General features: G+C 45.9%; 1 protein-coding gene across 1 annotated transcript; it reads right to left on the bottom strand.

Moving 5' to 3' along the window:
- Window positions 1–8806: 8806 nt before the first annotated feature.
- Window positions 8807–12840, bottom strand: LOC137889369 (partitioning defective 6 homolog beta-like). Its single transcript, XM_068733204.1, has 2 exons — window positions 12373–12840; window positions 8807–10857 (listed from the first exon to the last, which is right to left on the bottom strand). The coding sequence occupies exons 1-2, from the start codon at window positions 12433–12435 to the stop codon at window positions 10588–10590; spliced, it is 333 nt and encodes a 110-aa protein (XP_068589305.1). The 5' UTR covers window positions 12436–12840; the 3' UTR covers window positions 8807–10587.
- Between the last annotated feature and the right edge of the window lie 1957 nt (window positions 12841–14797).

Here is a 14797-nt window from a genome sequence, read left to right as displayed (position 1 = left end):
ATCTCAGCCTCTGCTGCCTTTGAATTTGACCTATAATTTGACACCGTCTCTCTTGCGAGTCCCCCATCTTTGGTGAAGTGCAGTACGAAAATCACGGAGTGCCCCTTTAACTTCCGCAGACTAACTCTACGTGGCTGTGTTGGCTTCCTTTGTCAAAGCTTCTCATCTCCTCGGACGATATCTGTGATACTATACACCTGCAGTGTATCAGGACCACACTTAAGGCATGAGTCACAAACCCTGAATAAAAAACACATACCCCCCCCCCCCCCCCCCCAGCCCTGTGCTTGCCATGGCTCCGCACAGGTCAGGCATTCCAGCTATGCAGAGGCTGCTTTGATTTCCCACACTTTGAAAGGAGTCAGCGAGGCAGTGGAGGAGAAAATGACGACCCAGCGCACATCGACACACGCGAGGACACACGCGGCGATGCTCAGTCATTCCTCTCTGTAGTATGTGACCAACACACACACAAAAGCACACAAAAGCACACACACACACACACACACACACACACACACACACACACACACACACACACACACACACACACACACACACACACACACACACACACACACACACACACACACAACTAATGCATCTCTATCCAGACACTGAAGGGGCCGCGACAACACTGCCTAAGGAGAGGAAAGCACTTGCGCGAAACTTGCGTGCGTCGGTTGAACACATCCTCTTCCTCGGTGCTCTATTCTTCACACACTCTTGGATGCATCACTCTGGCCTTCGGTAGCCAACATTAGTGGCTCAGAATGAGTTGCACAGCGGGCATTCAGAACACGCCACAGCTACTGACATGTAGCTGGACCTGTATCTGGACCAAAGAATATTACAGAAAATATGTATTTTACAAAATATTTTTGAACACAAGTGTTCATCTGTGGAGCCGCTCATTTTTTTCAGCACCACTCCCTCACGCACCTGCCGCAGCGCTCCCGTTACACCCACTTCTTCAGTGACGGCTACCCTCCTCATGGTTACATAGCGTTACAATTACGACGATGCGGGACGTCAACACCTGGGCTTTCCCTGTAATATAATGACAGCGATGACACCAACAACCCATTACTTGCTGGTACTTGTCCAGCCCGGTGCCGAGTCATGGAAACCAGATACATGTGTATAGGTGAAGGAGCTACATGACATGTGAAAAGTACAGCCACTATCACTTCTACAAGTGCGACTGTCACTAGCACCGCTGACTGTACAATTAGATTTCAAGGACTTGTATGACACAATAACCCACCACTTCTGTACGTACTACAAGTACAACTAGTGGCCTATGGAGCATTACAAGGCCACAGCACACAGGTGTATTTATCTCTGTCTCGTCTAGAGACATGCTTAAGTGGAGCTCCAGCTAAAAGCTTTGTGAAAAAGGGCTTTATTTGTTTGTAATGGATAACAGCTGCTGTCAGTGAAATCACGTCTCCAGTATCCAAACATGACACGCGTCTCAAGGACCCGAGTATGAAAAACACAAAGTAAAACGGCAAGCCGCTGAAGGTTGCGGTGTTCTGGAAACAGTCGGGTTTGTTGATGAAAGGCCTGGACGTTCACCACACAGCCGGTGCCACGGCGTTCCTGACACGGAGCGATACAAGAAGAAAGGGAGAGGGGGGGAGGAGTGTACGTGTGTGTCAATGTGTCGATGAGAAAAAACCAGGAGTGGTGTGAAACCAAAAAAAAAAAAAAAAAAAAAAAAGTCTTGAAAACCGCAAGAGAGACAGATATACAGCAAATATAAACAGTGGAGAGAGGGAGAGAGAAGAAAGGAAAAGAGAAGGAGGAGGTGATTTAAAAAAAAGGGAGGAAATTCCCAGAGGGTTACTATTCCTGGTGTGGTGAGCATACCTCCCTGGCACAGCCCAGATAAAAAGTGCCTTAAAACTTGCTGATAAGATGAGGGAGGAAAAGATACGGAAGGAAGGAAGGAAGGAGGGACAGAGCTCAAAAGGTAGAGTGCTGAGAGGAAAGGACGCAATAAGGACAGCAAGAATAACAGAAGCGGTGTGCTGATGTGAGGTGTTTGGGAGATGCTGGAGAGTCCTGCAGAGGTGCGAGGGAGAGCCGGAGCGAAGACAAAGCCTCGGTCGTGTGTGTGTGTGTGTGTGTGTGTGTGTGTGTGTGAGCTGACAATTTGAGGAATTGCTTATTAAATCCATAATTCAAAAGACCTCAGACGCCAACATTAGCCTGCTTCTAGGCCTCCTCATATAATCTCTTTCCAGAATTCTCTATTAGACTCGTCTGTCCTGCTTTATTATTCTCTCCTGGCAGGAGACATTTATCAAAAAAAAAAAAAAAAACACATCTACACTGTAGGGGAAACCAGCGTTAATGTAGCGGTATGCGGTGCACAAAGTAACACAGCTTACGATTGGGGTTGAAGCAGAATGAATAGACTTTATTTGCCAGTCTGCATTCATGTACAGCACTTCCCTGTGTGTGTGTGTTTGCATCTCGTCTGCATTATGAAGCCATTCCATCAATTTATTTTGTGCTGACATATGCTTGTCTCTCCTTCCTGCAATGCCTCCTCACCCCTCCCATTTTTCTCCCTTCTCAATCTGTCCCTCAGTGTCTTTGGTCCACCCACCTCAAAGCAAGAGCCTTTTTTTTTTTTTATCTCTCCACCCTGTCTGTCCCTCTTGGTCTACTACTAAAGGCCAGTGTCGGGACAAAAGATGTAGCGCCTGGGAACGGGGTTAGTCTGGGTCAGTGGCTGGATGATCGGGACTAGGACTAGTACTAGGACTAGTGGGACAAGTACGGACTTGTTGAGAGACTGAGACACGTTGAGAGGAGTCAGTATGGGGCATGCGGTCTGGAGGAGGGACGTGGCCGAGGCTGGATCTGAGCTTGGGACAGGGCGGGGTCAGGGGCAGGTCATGTTTCAGTACCGGGTCACAGGAAGGAGTCAGGGGCGAGGTCACTAGACCTGGGTCTGATAAACCGAGCCTTCTGCGCAGCCCCGCTTTGTGTATCCTCCAGGAGGAGGACGAGGGAGAGGAAGGACGAGATGATAGGGAAGGCGGCGGAGAGGAAGGGAGGGAGGAGCAGCCGCGTGAGTTTAGTCTCACGAGCCCAGCGCTCAAGCGTCTGAACAGGGACATTACGGGGGAGGGGCGAGGAGGGGGACTCTGTGTTTGTTGGTCTGTCCTGCTGTCAGCATCTGGCTCTGGAAGACAACACAGTCAACCTGCAGTTAGATCACACCACCGGGACAAACTTCTCATTGCCAAGATGTACTGTAGGCCGACTGCAATGTTAGCTAAAGCAATGAAACATTACATATTTGATCAAAATTCACCAGTGCAATTAAAACCATACTGACTAGCCCATATGTGCATTGGTATGAAGCCCACTAAGTATGCCCACCAATGTTTTTCCCACTGAGCACGTGAACTTTTAAGATTTTTAAAATCAATTTTTTCAGCCAAGTAAACTTTACAAATATAAAACCTCCATAGATCAATAGATCATAAGAGAAAGAGTCACTTGTTTGCAGTTTGAGGAGTCCCGTCAACACTTTTACAGACGTCTCTTTTACAATAGTGACTTTTTTTTGGGGCAGCACAGGGAACTTTTCGCATAAATACCACATATGTCCACTGGGGGAAAAAAACCGGCACCGCCGTATCCAGTTCTTATTATACAGCCATGTCGGTGTAGCACGAAAGCATGGTGGAATTAACATGCTAACGATAGCAAGCTAACTAGCCAGGCCCTTAATAACTTAGTGCTTCATCTATACACAGCATAGACGAGCAAGTTGCTATCACAAGATGGTAATAACCACTGATTCACTGGATGTTGCAAATGTGCTGATAGCTACAATTCCAGTCCACAGAAACAAGAGGCTTGTGCTGTGATTGCGATGATACACAAAAAGAAAAAACGAAAGACAGTGTGGGGAGAGGTGAGGTTTTAACTATGGAATGCAGATTTCTATAAATTTGGCAAGACATGTCAATATTAACACCAGCTGATGTGTTTCATTAAAGTACAGTCATATCATTTAGTTTACAGCTTAAAAAAAACAACCTGTACTTCTTTAAGTGTTACTCTCCATACTGGTCTAAGTTCTATTCATTTTATATAACTTCGTCAAAGTGTAAAGAGTGTGACCGTAGAGAGGATGAGGAGCAGATAAACTACAAACAGTGACAGTTAGGCAACAGTGTTTGGGAGCTGCTGTCTACGATGCACAGCTATCCAGAGTAAAGATACTAGAATATAGTGCTGAAAGAAATTCACAGATCAGCATCATGATTCATATCAATATCGCAATATATAGCACCAAGCCCAGTGGATCGAAAGAATGTTTTTTAATTAAAAATCAGAAAGAAATACATCCGTTTGCCTGTAAGCTCAAAAAAATCTATATATTTCACTTTCTGTATTCTAATGGGTCTTTACATTTGGGTGGAGACCAACTCCAGTCTTTGGGTGATTTTCATTTGTTTGAACTGCTTTCAGACTACATCCATCATTTTCATTTTGAATACAAATAGATGACTATACTCTCTTTGTTCAGAAAAATCAAACAGCGTTTTCAAGACCAGTGACATGAACTAAAATGGCTCAACTGTTGGGAAGCAATATGTGGGCGAGCATTTATGACACGTCATTGAGTCGCAAGTGTACAAAGTTCAACATTCTCGGTTAAAGCATGTCACACATTCACCTGACAGTCAGTAAACACTCCTTCCTGCTCCAAAGCTGCATTTATAGAAACTTTTACAGTTTGTAAACAATGATGACGAACCAAAGTGTGAGCACGTAGTTTAGCAACGGAAGTACGGTGGAGTGCAATAGCTTCAAACACGAGCATTTTTGATCAGTCCAGTGGTAGTCAACACGTTTGATAGCTTGCAGCCGGTGTTTCGGGGGCTGAAAGTCACCGGTTAACACGGTCACTCGTTGAACTGACACACCCGTTTCTTAAAGCTTACCAACAGCATATATTTTATGATGTCTGCTGTAAAAGGGTCAAGATAGGTCACTTTCTTCTACCTTTCCCTCTGCCATCTTTCTTGTTTTTCCAGTTTCTCTCTCATGATTTGCGGTGGTCAACAGCCCACCAGCCCACTGCCTCACCCTCCCCTTCACCTCTCCCCTTCCTCCTCCCGCATTGGTCCAAAGTGCCGTTTATCCCTCCTTTCTCATCCAGTCTGTGTGTTTTTTTTTCTTTCCAGAGCTCACCCCGTTTCCTTCCCTCCCTCTATCCATTCATCTTCTCTCAACAACTCTGTTATAGAGACTGTCAGAATTTCTCAGCTCAGAGAGCCTGCCCTGCCCCCCCCCCCCTTCTCTTCTTCCATCTAAGCCACACTCCCTCCATCTCCTTGCAGCCTGCATAAAGTCTCATCCAGCCAGGTTTCGAAGGGTAGAGAGTAAGGCTTTTTAGCTTCCCAGGCTGTGTGCTCCCGCTTGTTTTGAAATGCTCTCCACTTTCTTTCTTTCACTCATTCTCCTTTGCTCTCTCGACCGCTCACCGTCTCTCTCTCTGTCCATCTAACCCCCCCCCCCCCCAGTTGACGGAGCCAGGCTCTGGAGCCGAGGGTCCGGTCCGGCCTCCTGTCCTCTCTAATCTAGCCGGCAGACATGATCAGAGGCTGGCCACATTCCATCCAACATGCCCCCTCCCTCCATCTCTTTATTTCTCTCTCTCTCCCACCCTCCCCAGCTTGGGCCTCACTCTGCATTCCTCCCTCACTAATGCTATTCCCACTATCCTCCTCTCCCTCTCCCTCTCTCTCTCTCTCTCTCTCTCTCCCTCTTGCTGCATTCCTCTCACACTTACACTACTCCCTCTGCTTTCCCCCACATCTCTAATTACATGCCGTACCTAAACAATGCCTTATACATTACTCCTTCTTTAATACGGTTTACTCTGTCTCCCTTCCATCCTTCCACCTCTCTTATTAGGCCTACGATATGTTCCTCCTCCACACATTCCTCCTCCGTTGCTTTGAATCCGTCGTTCCCTCACAGCATCTTAGGGAATGATTCTCATGTGGAAAACCTGACATCCAAAGCCACGGTGGTTGATTTCTATTATTTTCACACATCATGCTCCTAAACTTCTCTCCCGTGCTTCCTCCATTACACCTGCCAGCACTTTAATCCTTTCATCTCGAGCTCGCAGCAGTAAATCTCTCCCTCCTAACATGTTGTGGCATCCTCAATTATTCTCAATGTTTTATGCCGTGTCTCTTTCATCCAAATCTTTTTTCCTCCACCACACTGTCTTCCTGGTTTCGACTGGCTCTTTTTGACTGTCACATTCTCACCCCATCTCTTCCACTGTACACCTACGTCCCTTTCATTACTTAGCAGACTCGGTACCTTGCTTATCGCACTCAAGAGTTGCTGCTGTTATCCTGCTCTAATGCTTGCTTTGCAGGTTGGGTAGACTTTGGCCGTGTTGTACTTTCGCACTGTACATTTCCTTTTCCCTGGCTGGATGAGTCATGGGCTGGTTACTAATTACAAAGGCAGTCCCTGCTGGGATACGCAAATACAAGCATTCCTGTCCCTCTCCATACCTGTTTTTTTCCCCTCTACCATACCGGGGGACAAGTGACGGGCCATTCAGAACTGAAACTGTGTGAGCGACGAGCAACATCACAAAACAAACCCACGCCCTGAGAAAGCTGCTACCGCTACACGGGTGACAACCTAGAAACTTTGTGTATGTTGTGCGGGGTGCTGACGTTCTGGATGACTGGTAACCATGTTAACAGCCAATCAAACACAAACCTGGGCGTTGCAGCAAGGACACAAAATAAACACATTACTTTTAACTAGTTATGCAACAGTCTCAGTTTAACACAGAAGTTTCTATGCAACCTACATAAGTAAACAAGTCCATCAACTAGAAGATTGTCTATTTTCTATATAGTTTTTCGTAATGCATGTCATCGCCGCCACCGGGTCGGAATCTGCGTGAAATCTTGGGAGCCGACACCAACACCGGGGTGCGCAGGGCCGACTGTCAGACTCCACCACAGTAAAATAAGAGGTTTTCTACAGGACTCTAGTGTTCGGAAACCCCAACAATGAAAAGTACCCCGTAGTAGCTTTAAAAAGAAACTGACATTGACATTACTCAGCTGACTACTGACCACAGCAGTCTCCGTTTACACAGAGCTGAGCAAAAACAATGAGGACCAGGAAGTAGCTCTCATCTAATGCTGCCTGGACTGGGTGTCATTTACATTTTATTGATTCTGATTCAGATGGTTCGTGTTGTGTCTCTGACACAGACACTACTCAAAGTAGCTACAACTACATGAGGATAACAGACACACCCAAATGACGGATTAAGTTACAAAAAGAGTTTAGACAGACCTTTAAAAAAGGGACAGTTCACCCCAAAACAAAAACATTCCTTTCCTGTTACTTATAATGCTACTTATCAATCTAAATCGTGTTGGTGTGAGTTGGAGAGTATTGGAGATATCAGCCAGAGAGATGTCTGCCTTCTCTCCAACAAAATGGACAAATACATAAGAAAAACTCAACAGTAATGTCTCTTTCCAGAAATCATAACCCGGTTACTCAAAATAATCTACACACCTTTTTAATGAAGGAACTATTTTCTTTCTACCAAACTACACCTGCCAGTGAAGCTGGATCTGGGTGTGTCCCACCAACCATATCACCGCGCAGAAGGAAGCATCTACTACTCATGGACGGGAGACAGCGGGAGACGTAAACATTAATGGTGTCCTCCTCGGCTGAGCTACAATGTCAGCTGGCTCAGTGGTGCTAGGTAAGCTGGTCCATGAGGAGACGCTCCCTTTCGAGCGATGATACGGTTGGCGGATGTAGTTCCTACACAACAAGGCCTGTGGGTCATCTTGAGTAACTGGGTCATAATTTCTTAAAAGACACATTACTGTTGAGTTTGTATGTTTTGGCAGATTTGAGCACCATAAGCCAAGGGTCATTTAGTCCAATTATATTGGCAAGAAGGCCAACATTGCTATGACCGATATCTCTTAACTCACACCAAAACAATGTAGATTGATAAAAAAAAGCCCTACAGGAGAGAGGAAAATATGTATTTCGCATTTTAAGGTGAACTGTCCCTTTAAGACAGTCTGTGTGCTAGCAATACTGCTCCCAGCATGCTTTGCAGCTCCCATCAGCCTCATGCAATGTTAATCCGACTATGAACAGGCCTCTTCACTGCTGCCATGACAACCAGTAAACAGTGGAGGCCTCACTGCTCAATATTCATCCACGCATTGCTCACAGGTGGGGGCGGCGGGGTGTAAGGGATCCCCCGGTGCGGTTGGGTTATATCGGTGTGTGTTGAAGCAATTTTAAAAATGACAGAGTCCGGTAGTCCACACACACACACAGACACAAACACTTCCTCCATTGGTCAGCAGTGAACAATACGGCATTAATGGCTGGTCAGTGATGTAGCGTTGATGCATAAACAACAATGTGAGCATTGTTCAAGAACCACATCAGAACAATACAACAACAGACACTCACAGCCTAACATCCATCCCTCCATCCGCCCAGCCAACCATCTGCACATCAGTGAATGAACAGAACTCACAGAGCACCTAGCCTTGGACAAATAAAATGCACTGCCCAAAATAACCTCATACGACACGCATAGACGGAACCGTGCCGGGAATTATGTCAACGGAAATTGTCTGTCGGAAACCTGTTTGCGATCCCTGAGACTGGAGATTCACTGTTGTTTCCATTAGCTCCAAACACATTTCCCAGACATCTGTGTAATAAGATTGCACTGAGTTATTCCATGAAGGTTGTGACAAACTTCGGGCCCACACCGCTGCTTTGTCTGAAGTCCTGCTCTTATGCAATAATGAGCGAACACATCTCAGCTATCTAAGACATTTACATAATCGCTCAGTTCTCAAAGGACAGTAGCAGTCTGATGATGTTAAAAGACAGTTTGTGACTAAGACTGAAGCGCTGTGGTGCACTACACACAACCTGGTGTAGAGCAGAAACCTGAGGTGGCACAGGTGTGACTAAGTGTGACCCCTCCACTATGACCGTCATAGTTCTTCATTGACTCGCCTGATTAAATGAGGGTATAAAAAATAAATAAAAGACCCCTTTTGGTGTAGGGTCATTTGTGCTGATGACAATAAAAAAAGATCGTGGAGGACTTATTAACGTTAAAAGAATTTCTCCAAAACAATATAACTTGTCATCCACTGTCAGTTCGACTTCATGTTGCCAAGAGAGCAGATCGCAAAGATGTGAGACACTTTCCACACACAAAGAGAGCCATCACTAGAGATAATAACGGCAGAAATATAATAAATAAGCTGCCAATTTGCTGCATCGGCACACTGTAGAGCCTTTAAAGCTGGGACCAACTGGTGCTTAGCGTTATGGTGAAGGGGGGGTCTGCAAATCAGGAGGGGAAACCGGGGTCTGAGTGCAAAGGGGTCTACAGGGGGCTGTGGCTGCATTAGTGTGTGTGTGTGTGTGTGTGTGTGTGTGTGTGTGTGTGTGTGTGTGTGTGTGTGTGTGTGTGTGTGTTTGTTGTCTTTGTTAAATCTTGCTGCGTGTGAGTGCCGGACTGATGTGTGGTGCCTGCATGACTGTGTGTTTCCATGTGTGTGTGTGTGTGTGTGTGTGTGTGTGTGTGTGTGCAGCAGCGAGCCCAGCATGGGGCTAGCGTCTGGGGCGTGTAATTGAAACACGGTCCCATGCAGCGCTGCACGGTGACCCCACTAATCTCCTCCTGACAAAGTGGCTTAGCTTGTATAGGGTCATATGGCACAGGGAGACAGCTTAAACACAACAGAGCGCGCGGCCCGACAGGCCCCAGCCCGCAAACCCCGGGGGTCCTCCCTGCATTCAACAGGTCACGCTCTGCAACTCATTAGGCACACTTCAAAAAAGTATATTCAAATCAAGATTTTTTTTTTTTTTTTTTTTTTTTAATAATATATGTTGTCCGATAGAAACAGGTTTATGCTAATCCCTAAACACCTGCAAACAATGACTAACAAACCAACAGTCATGAGCAAATATTACAGCAATCACAAATTCCAAGAAACGCGCCACAGAAACAGGATATGCTAATCGGACAAGTACCCCCTTGGCAGTTTGACTATTGGTGGTCAGGAATAATTGGGGGAGAAAAAAAAATATGACAATATTCACCTACTCTTTAAGTTGACTTGTTTTTTTTTTTTTGTTTGGTCCAGCCCTTGCAGAGAAATTGCCTCTGAAAACAAACACTGCTTCTCAGCGAGGTCGCTGACCTTTAGCTATGTGGGTCAGAAAGAGACACCAGAAGACAGCTCGAGAACAGGGGTGATGACAGCTCAATGAGGACAAAATACACCAGCAGCCATCAGCTTGAAAAAATGAAAAGGTAATGTGATACCGTGGTCTTTCATAATCTTACCTTTTTGATTATCTAGACAAAATACACAAAGCTTAACAGCAAATTTTCCTGTTCAACGGCCTATCTCGTATTTCTAAGCCATACTATTCAGAGATAACAGAAAACTTTTGTTTGTGTATCCATCAGAAAGCAGATCTGCCCTAACAAACCATCACTCTTTGTTCCAACACTTCCTCTCCGTGCTTACCTTTCCTCTGCAGGAACAGTCTGAGCAGAGGGCTGGCAGTGGAGATGGCTTTGTGGTAGTTATCATCATTGTTGATGGGCAGCAGGTCGCCGTGGACGTCAGCGTAGCCCACCAGCAACTCCACATTGGGGATGCGGTGCACGTGCTGCAGGAGGCCGTAGAACTCATCGAAGCGGCCCGGCTTCGACCGATCCAGCGAGAACCGACGGAACTCTGCGCCAAACTGGGACGGAGCAGACGGGCACACACACATGTGAGCACAATACAAACACACGTGGATATAAAGGGTGCTTGAGAAACAGATTGATACAGGGCCAAAGAAACTGCAAGATAGCTGAGATGTAGTGAAAAGCCTAGGCTTCCAATATATGCACGCATAATTAAGAAATTCTGAAGGGGTCTGAGATTTGAGGCACGTACACACGGTTCTGGTAGCCTAGCTAATTTCAAAACCACTGTGAGCTGTATGCAAGAGTCTGTCATCGATGTGGACAAGCTAACGCGCCACGTGATGAATTATTAATGCAGACTTTGTGATACGTGCCTATCTCTATGTTTCTGCGTTTGTGGATGCAGTGTGTTCCTGACTGACCGGCATTGTCTAATGGAGCTGTCTGACAGAATGTTTGGTACTCAGCTGTAAGCAACACTGTGTGTTTACAGCAGCCACACATTCCCACAACGCTGGCTCATGAGGAACGTGGTGATCACTGTGGTCTGGCCCGATCAATGGCTGCAGATGCATAATCTTTAGGCAACTGTTTGGGTCCCATCAGTGGTGTTGACAAGAAGAAGCACCAAGTGTTGTGGTTACGGTTGCCCGGCGTTGACAAAAGATGATCTACAATTCACTGCCAACCTGGACACACAGTAACTCTGAGGCATTTTATGCCTTAGCACAAAGCAGAACTACATGAACTATAGGTTGGGAAAGAAAGCAGGCCCCAAGCCTGTTTTTAATACCCGCATTCGGACGTGAGTAGACAAAACATTTCAAATGACCCTGGACTACTCTGGTTTGGGAAGAAGCTGAACACAGTCTGAGCGAGTATTTGAATACTTTGTGTAAAGCGGTTGGAGGGGAAAACTTACATTGTGATTGAGAACTATTAAGGTAGTGACAAACAAATGGGTCGCAGTTAGTTTCATCTCATGCAGCTCTTAAAAAGTAGTTTTGAGCAGCGCTGAGGCCCCATTCCTCAGCATGTGTGTCTAATCATGCCACAGGACAGACTGTCGCGGAAGGAGCCTGGCGCAGGCCGTATGACACCTCTACGCACAGGGAAACGACCCAGCAAGCAACTCTTAACATGTCATGTCGGGCTAGTTTCACATAAACGTCTTATGTTCACTGCCCGTGGCGTTATTGTTGCCCGAAACTTGACTTTAACTTTGAGTCAATAGATGTTACGTGAACAGGGAGGCGCTGCGGAGGAGGCTGTGACAGGTGACAAAAACCTCCATATTCAAACTTAACGTTAGTCGGAGCAACTTAGAACCAAACTAAACGTCCCGGTTTAACGTCAAAGTTTGAAGTATGGCGAGCTACCAGCGGGCTAGTCAAGAGTAGTGAAACCCGTGTTGGCTAGTTAAGCTTTAGCTTGTACCAGTGTCATTTGTGCGACATCATAATTTGCTATCAAGCCACTTAGCGGGCTAAATTAGCCAGAGTTATCATCATGGGGTTAAGACTACAGATACAGTAAACTGACAAGCAACTCTCCACATGTAACGTTACCTTGCTCTTCACCTCCACGGCACTCAGAGAACGGTTGCTCGGCACTCGGTGGTTTTTGTTCATGTTTCGCTAGCAGCGGGACCGCCGCCAAAGCGCTCCTGCTGCTGCTGCTGCTGCTGCCGACGCCGCTCTGCGCTGTATCCGAAAAAAACCCGTGTATATCCCCCAGTTATTTCAGTAACACGGACAGTCTCCGCCACTTCTCGACGTCCGCCGGGTTGCGTTGTTTCTCCAAGAATGCGACAACGGCTGCCAACCAGCCTAGCTCACCCAGGAAACTTATCTCATACTTCCCGCTGCCAATGTAGCTACACCACTACTATGTTCTCTCTCTCTCTCTCTCTCTCTCTCTCTCTCTCTCTCTCTCTCTCTCTCTCTCTCTCTCTCTCTCTCTCTCTCTCTCTCTCTCTCTCTCTCTCTCTCTCTCTCTCTCTCTCTCTCTCTCCCTCTCCCTGTGTGTGTGTGTGTGTGTGTGTGTGTGTGTGTGTGTGTGTGTGTGTGTGTGTGTGTGTGTGTGCGCGTGTGCCTGGAGAGCTGGCGACACCACGAGACTTCAAAATAAAAGACTCGCTGTTTCGCTCACCCTTGACTTCACAATAAGAGTCCTTTATTATCCAGTGGCAGGTACTCCCAACGTTCTCCCAAACTAACTAGCTAACTAAAACACTACACAACTTAATATATGATCCCACCCAGAAATTAGTTTGAGCTCACGAAAAAATAGAATTGTTAAGTGTACAAAAATTGTAACGAAATTGATTTGTCATTATAACTTACTACACCATGCGTGGTATCGTTTGTATATTGTTAACGCATGGTGTAGGGGAAACATGTTGTAAAACAATCTTTATTATGTCAACATTTATGTGGTAATAAGTGTTATGGATGCAACTTGTTTCTTATTGCATAGTGACATCTTCTGGCCAAAAGCCATATAGGCCTGCTGCTGCTGCTGGCTACCTGCCCAGCAGTGTATAGCAGTGAGAGCAGTGTCTCTCTCTCTCTAAATACCATTTAAAAAAAATGTATCATACTATAAAATGAATCAGATTTATGGCAGCCACTCAAATGTAAGGGAATAGATAGATGGTTAAGCTGGCAAGGTTATCATCATCTACTGGCAGCTGTTCCCAAACTTAATGTCAGGGCCAGTAACATTAGACTAACGGGACGACACTCCAGCCATCTCCATACCCATTCATGCTCTTGTCGGCTCTGTTTTCCCTGCCACACACTAACTCTCCTGTCATTTCACATCCAGCCACTCCCTCGTCAGCCCTGCAGTCCTTTTCACTCATTCCTCCGCCAGATTGTCTGCTCATGCCATAACTCTCCAGCCTTTTGTTCCTGTCTGGCTTTGAGTTTTGCCTGTTTTTGACCACGAGTCAACGTGAACTTTTACGTAACATGCTCGTCTCCGAGTCGTGCATCTGATTTCAAACCTGGTTGTGTGGCATAATCAGGCAAAGAAACAAATTTAAGGTGAATAATAATAACTTGAACCATAACATTACAAAAATATGTGATTGCTATATGGTAAGAAGAAGTGTTGCATTTATAGAGCACTTTTCAACCTTACTATTTGCCTCTCATTCACCCATTCACACTCACATGGCGACAGAGCTGACATGCAAGGCGCTGGCCGGACCATCTGGAGCAACTTGGGGTTCCATGTGTTGCTCAAGGACACTTGGCATGCAGACAGAAGGAGCTGGAACCTTGTGATCAGAGGACGACCCTCTCTACCTCCTGAGCCACAGCGACCCCTTTTATGATTTTTTTTACTCATTATGAACCGTGACATTAGCATTGTTCCACAGTGGAAAGAACATGGGAACATTGCACATTCTCAAAGCTAACGGAGCGTGTTGAGAACATAGTGAGCAGCTCATTTACCTGCCAAAAAGCTTAAACTAACAATTTAGTTGAAAATGTGTGATGGCATGAAGTACCAGATAGAATTAGGATTGGTCAGACACCTCTTGAGCCTGTTTATCTCCTTTCTTTAGCTTTATTACTGTGATTTTCTCTGCCTGGAGGATCATGCGATTGGTCTTGTGTGTGTGTGAGTAAGTATGCACCTCTGAGTCTGTCCACGGCTAATCTAGCAGAAAAAGGTTGTTTTAACCAAATATTTTCCGTCATTGACGGAATTTTCTCAACGAAGACGAAAAAATCTGAAGGCCGTCATTTTGAAGGACTGGAGGCCTTGGAGCGTCTGTGAGTACGGCTAACCGATGGTGCCGGTGCAGAAGGTTTTCCCTGTTGAAGTGAGCGCTTGCAGGATCAAGAAGTCCCACGTTCAGAGAGTCTGGTAAGTCCAGTCTCCAGTGTGGCAGCAGAGCATGAGTTCAGCTTTCAGAACTAGAGTTTTGTGTGTGTTGCAATAAAAAAAAAGGCTGCATTGTTGATGTTCTGTCTCTGT

This window comes from Cebidichthys violaceus, unplaced genomic scaffold, assembly GCF_023349555.1.
Source record: "Cebidichthys violaceus isolate CVI_PGR_0920_01 unplaced genomic scaffold, fCebVio1.0.p SCAF_6, whole genome shotgun sequence".
NCBI lineage: Eukaryota > Metazoa > Chordata > Actinopteri > Perciformes > Stichaeidae > Cebidichthys > Cebidichthys violaceus.
Note: the sequence above shows the minus strand (reverse complement) of the source record. Positions and strands in the feature narration are given on the sequence as shown.

Bases quoted from the DNA above. Each gene is read 5' to 3' on its own strand.
- LOC137889369 (XM_068733204.1), bottom strand. From the start codon at position 12,435: ATGAACAAAAACCACCGAGTGCCGAGCAACCGTTCTCTGAGTGCCGTG. The intron at 10,858-12,372 runs GTAACGTTACAT...GCTCCGTCCCAG, and splicing joins CCGTGGAGGTGAAGAGCAAG to TTTGGCGCAGAGTTCCGTCG.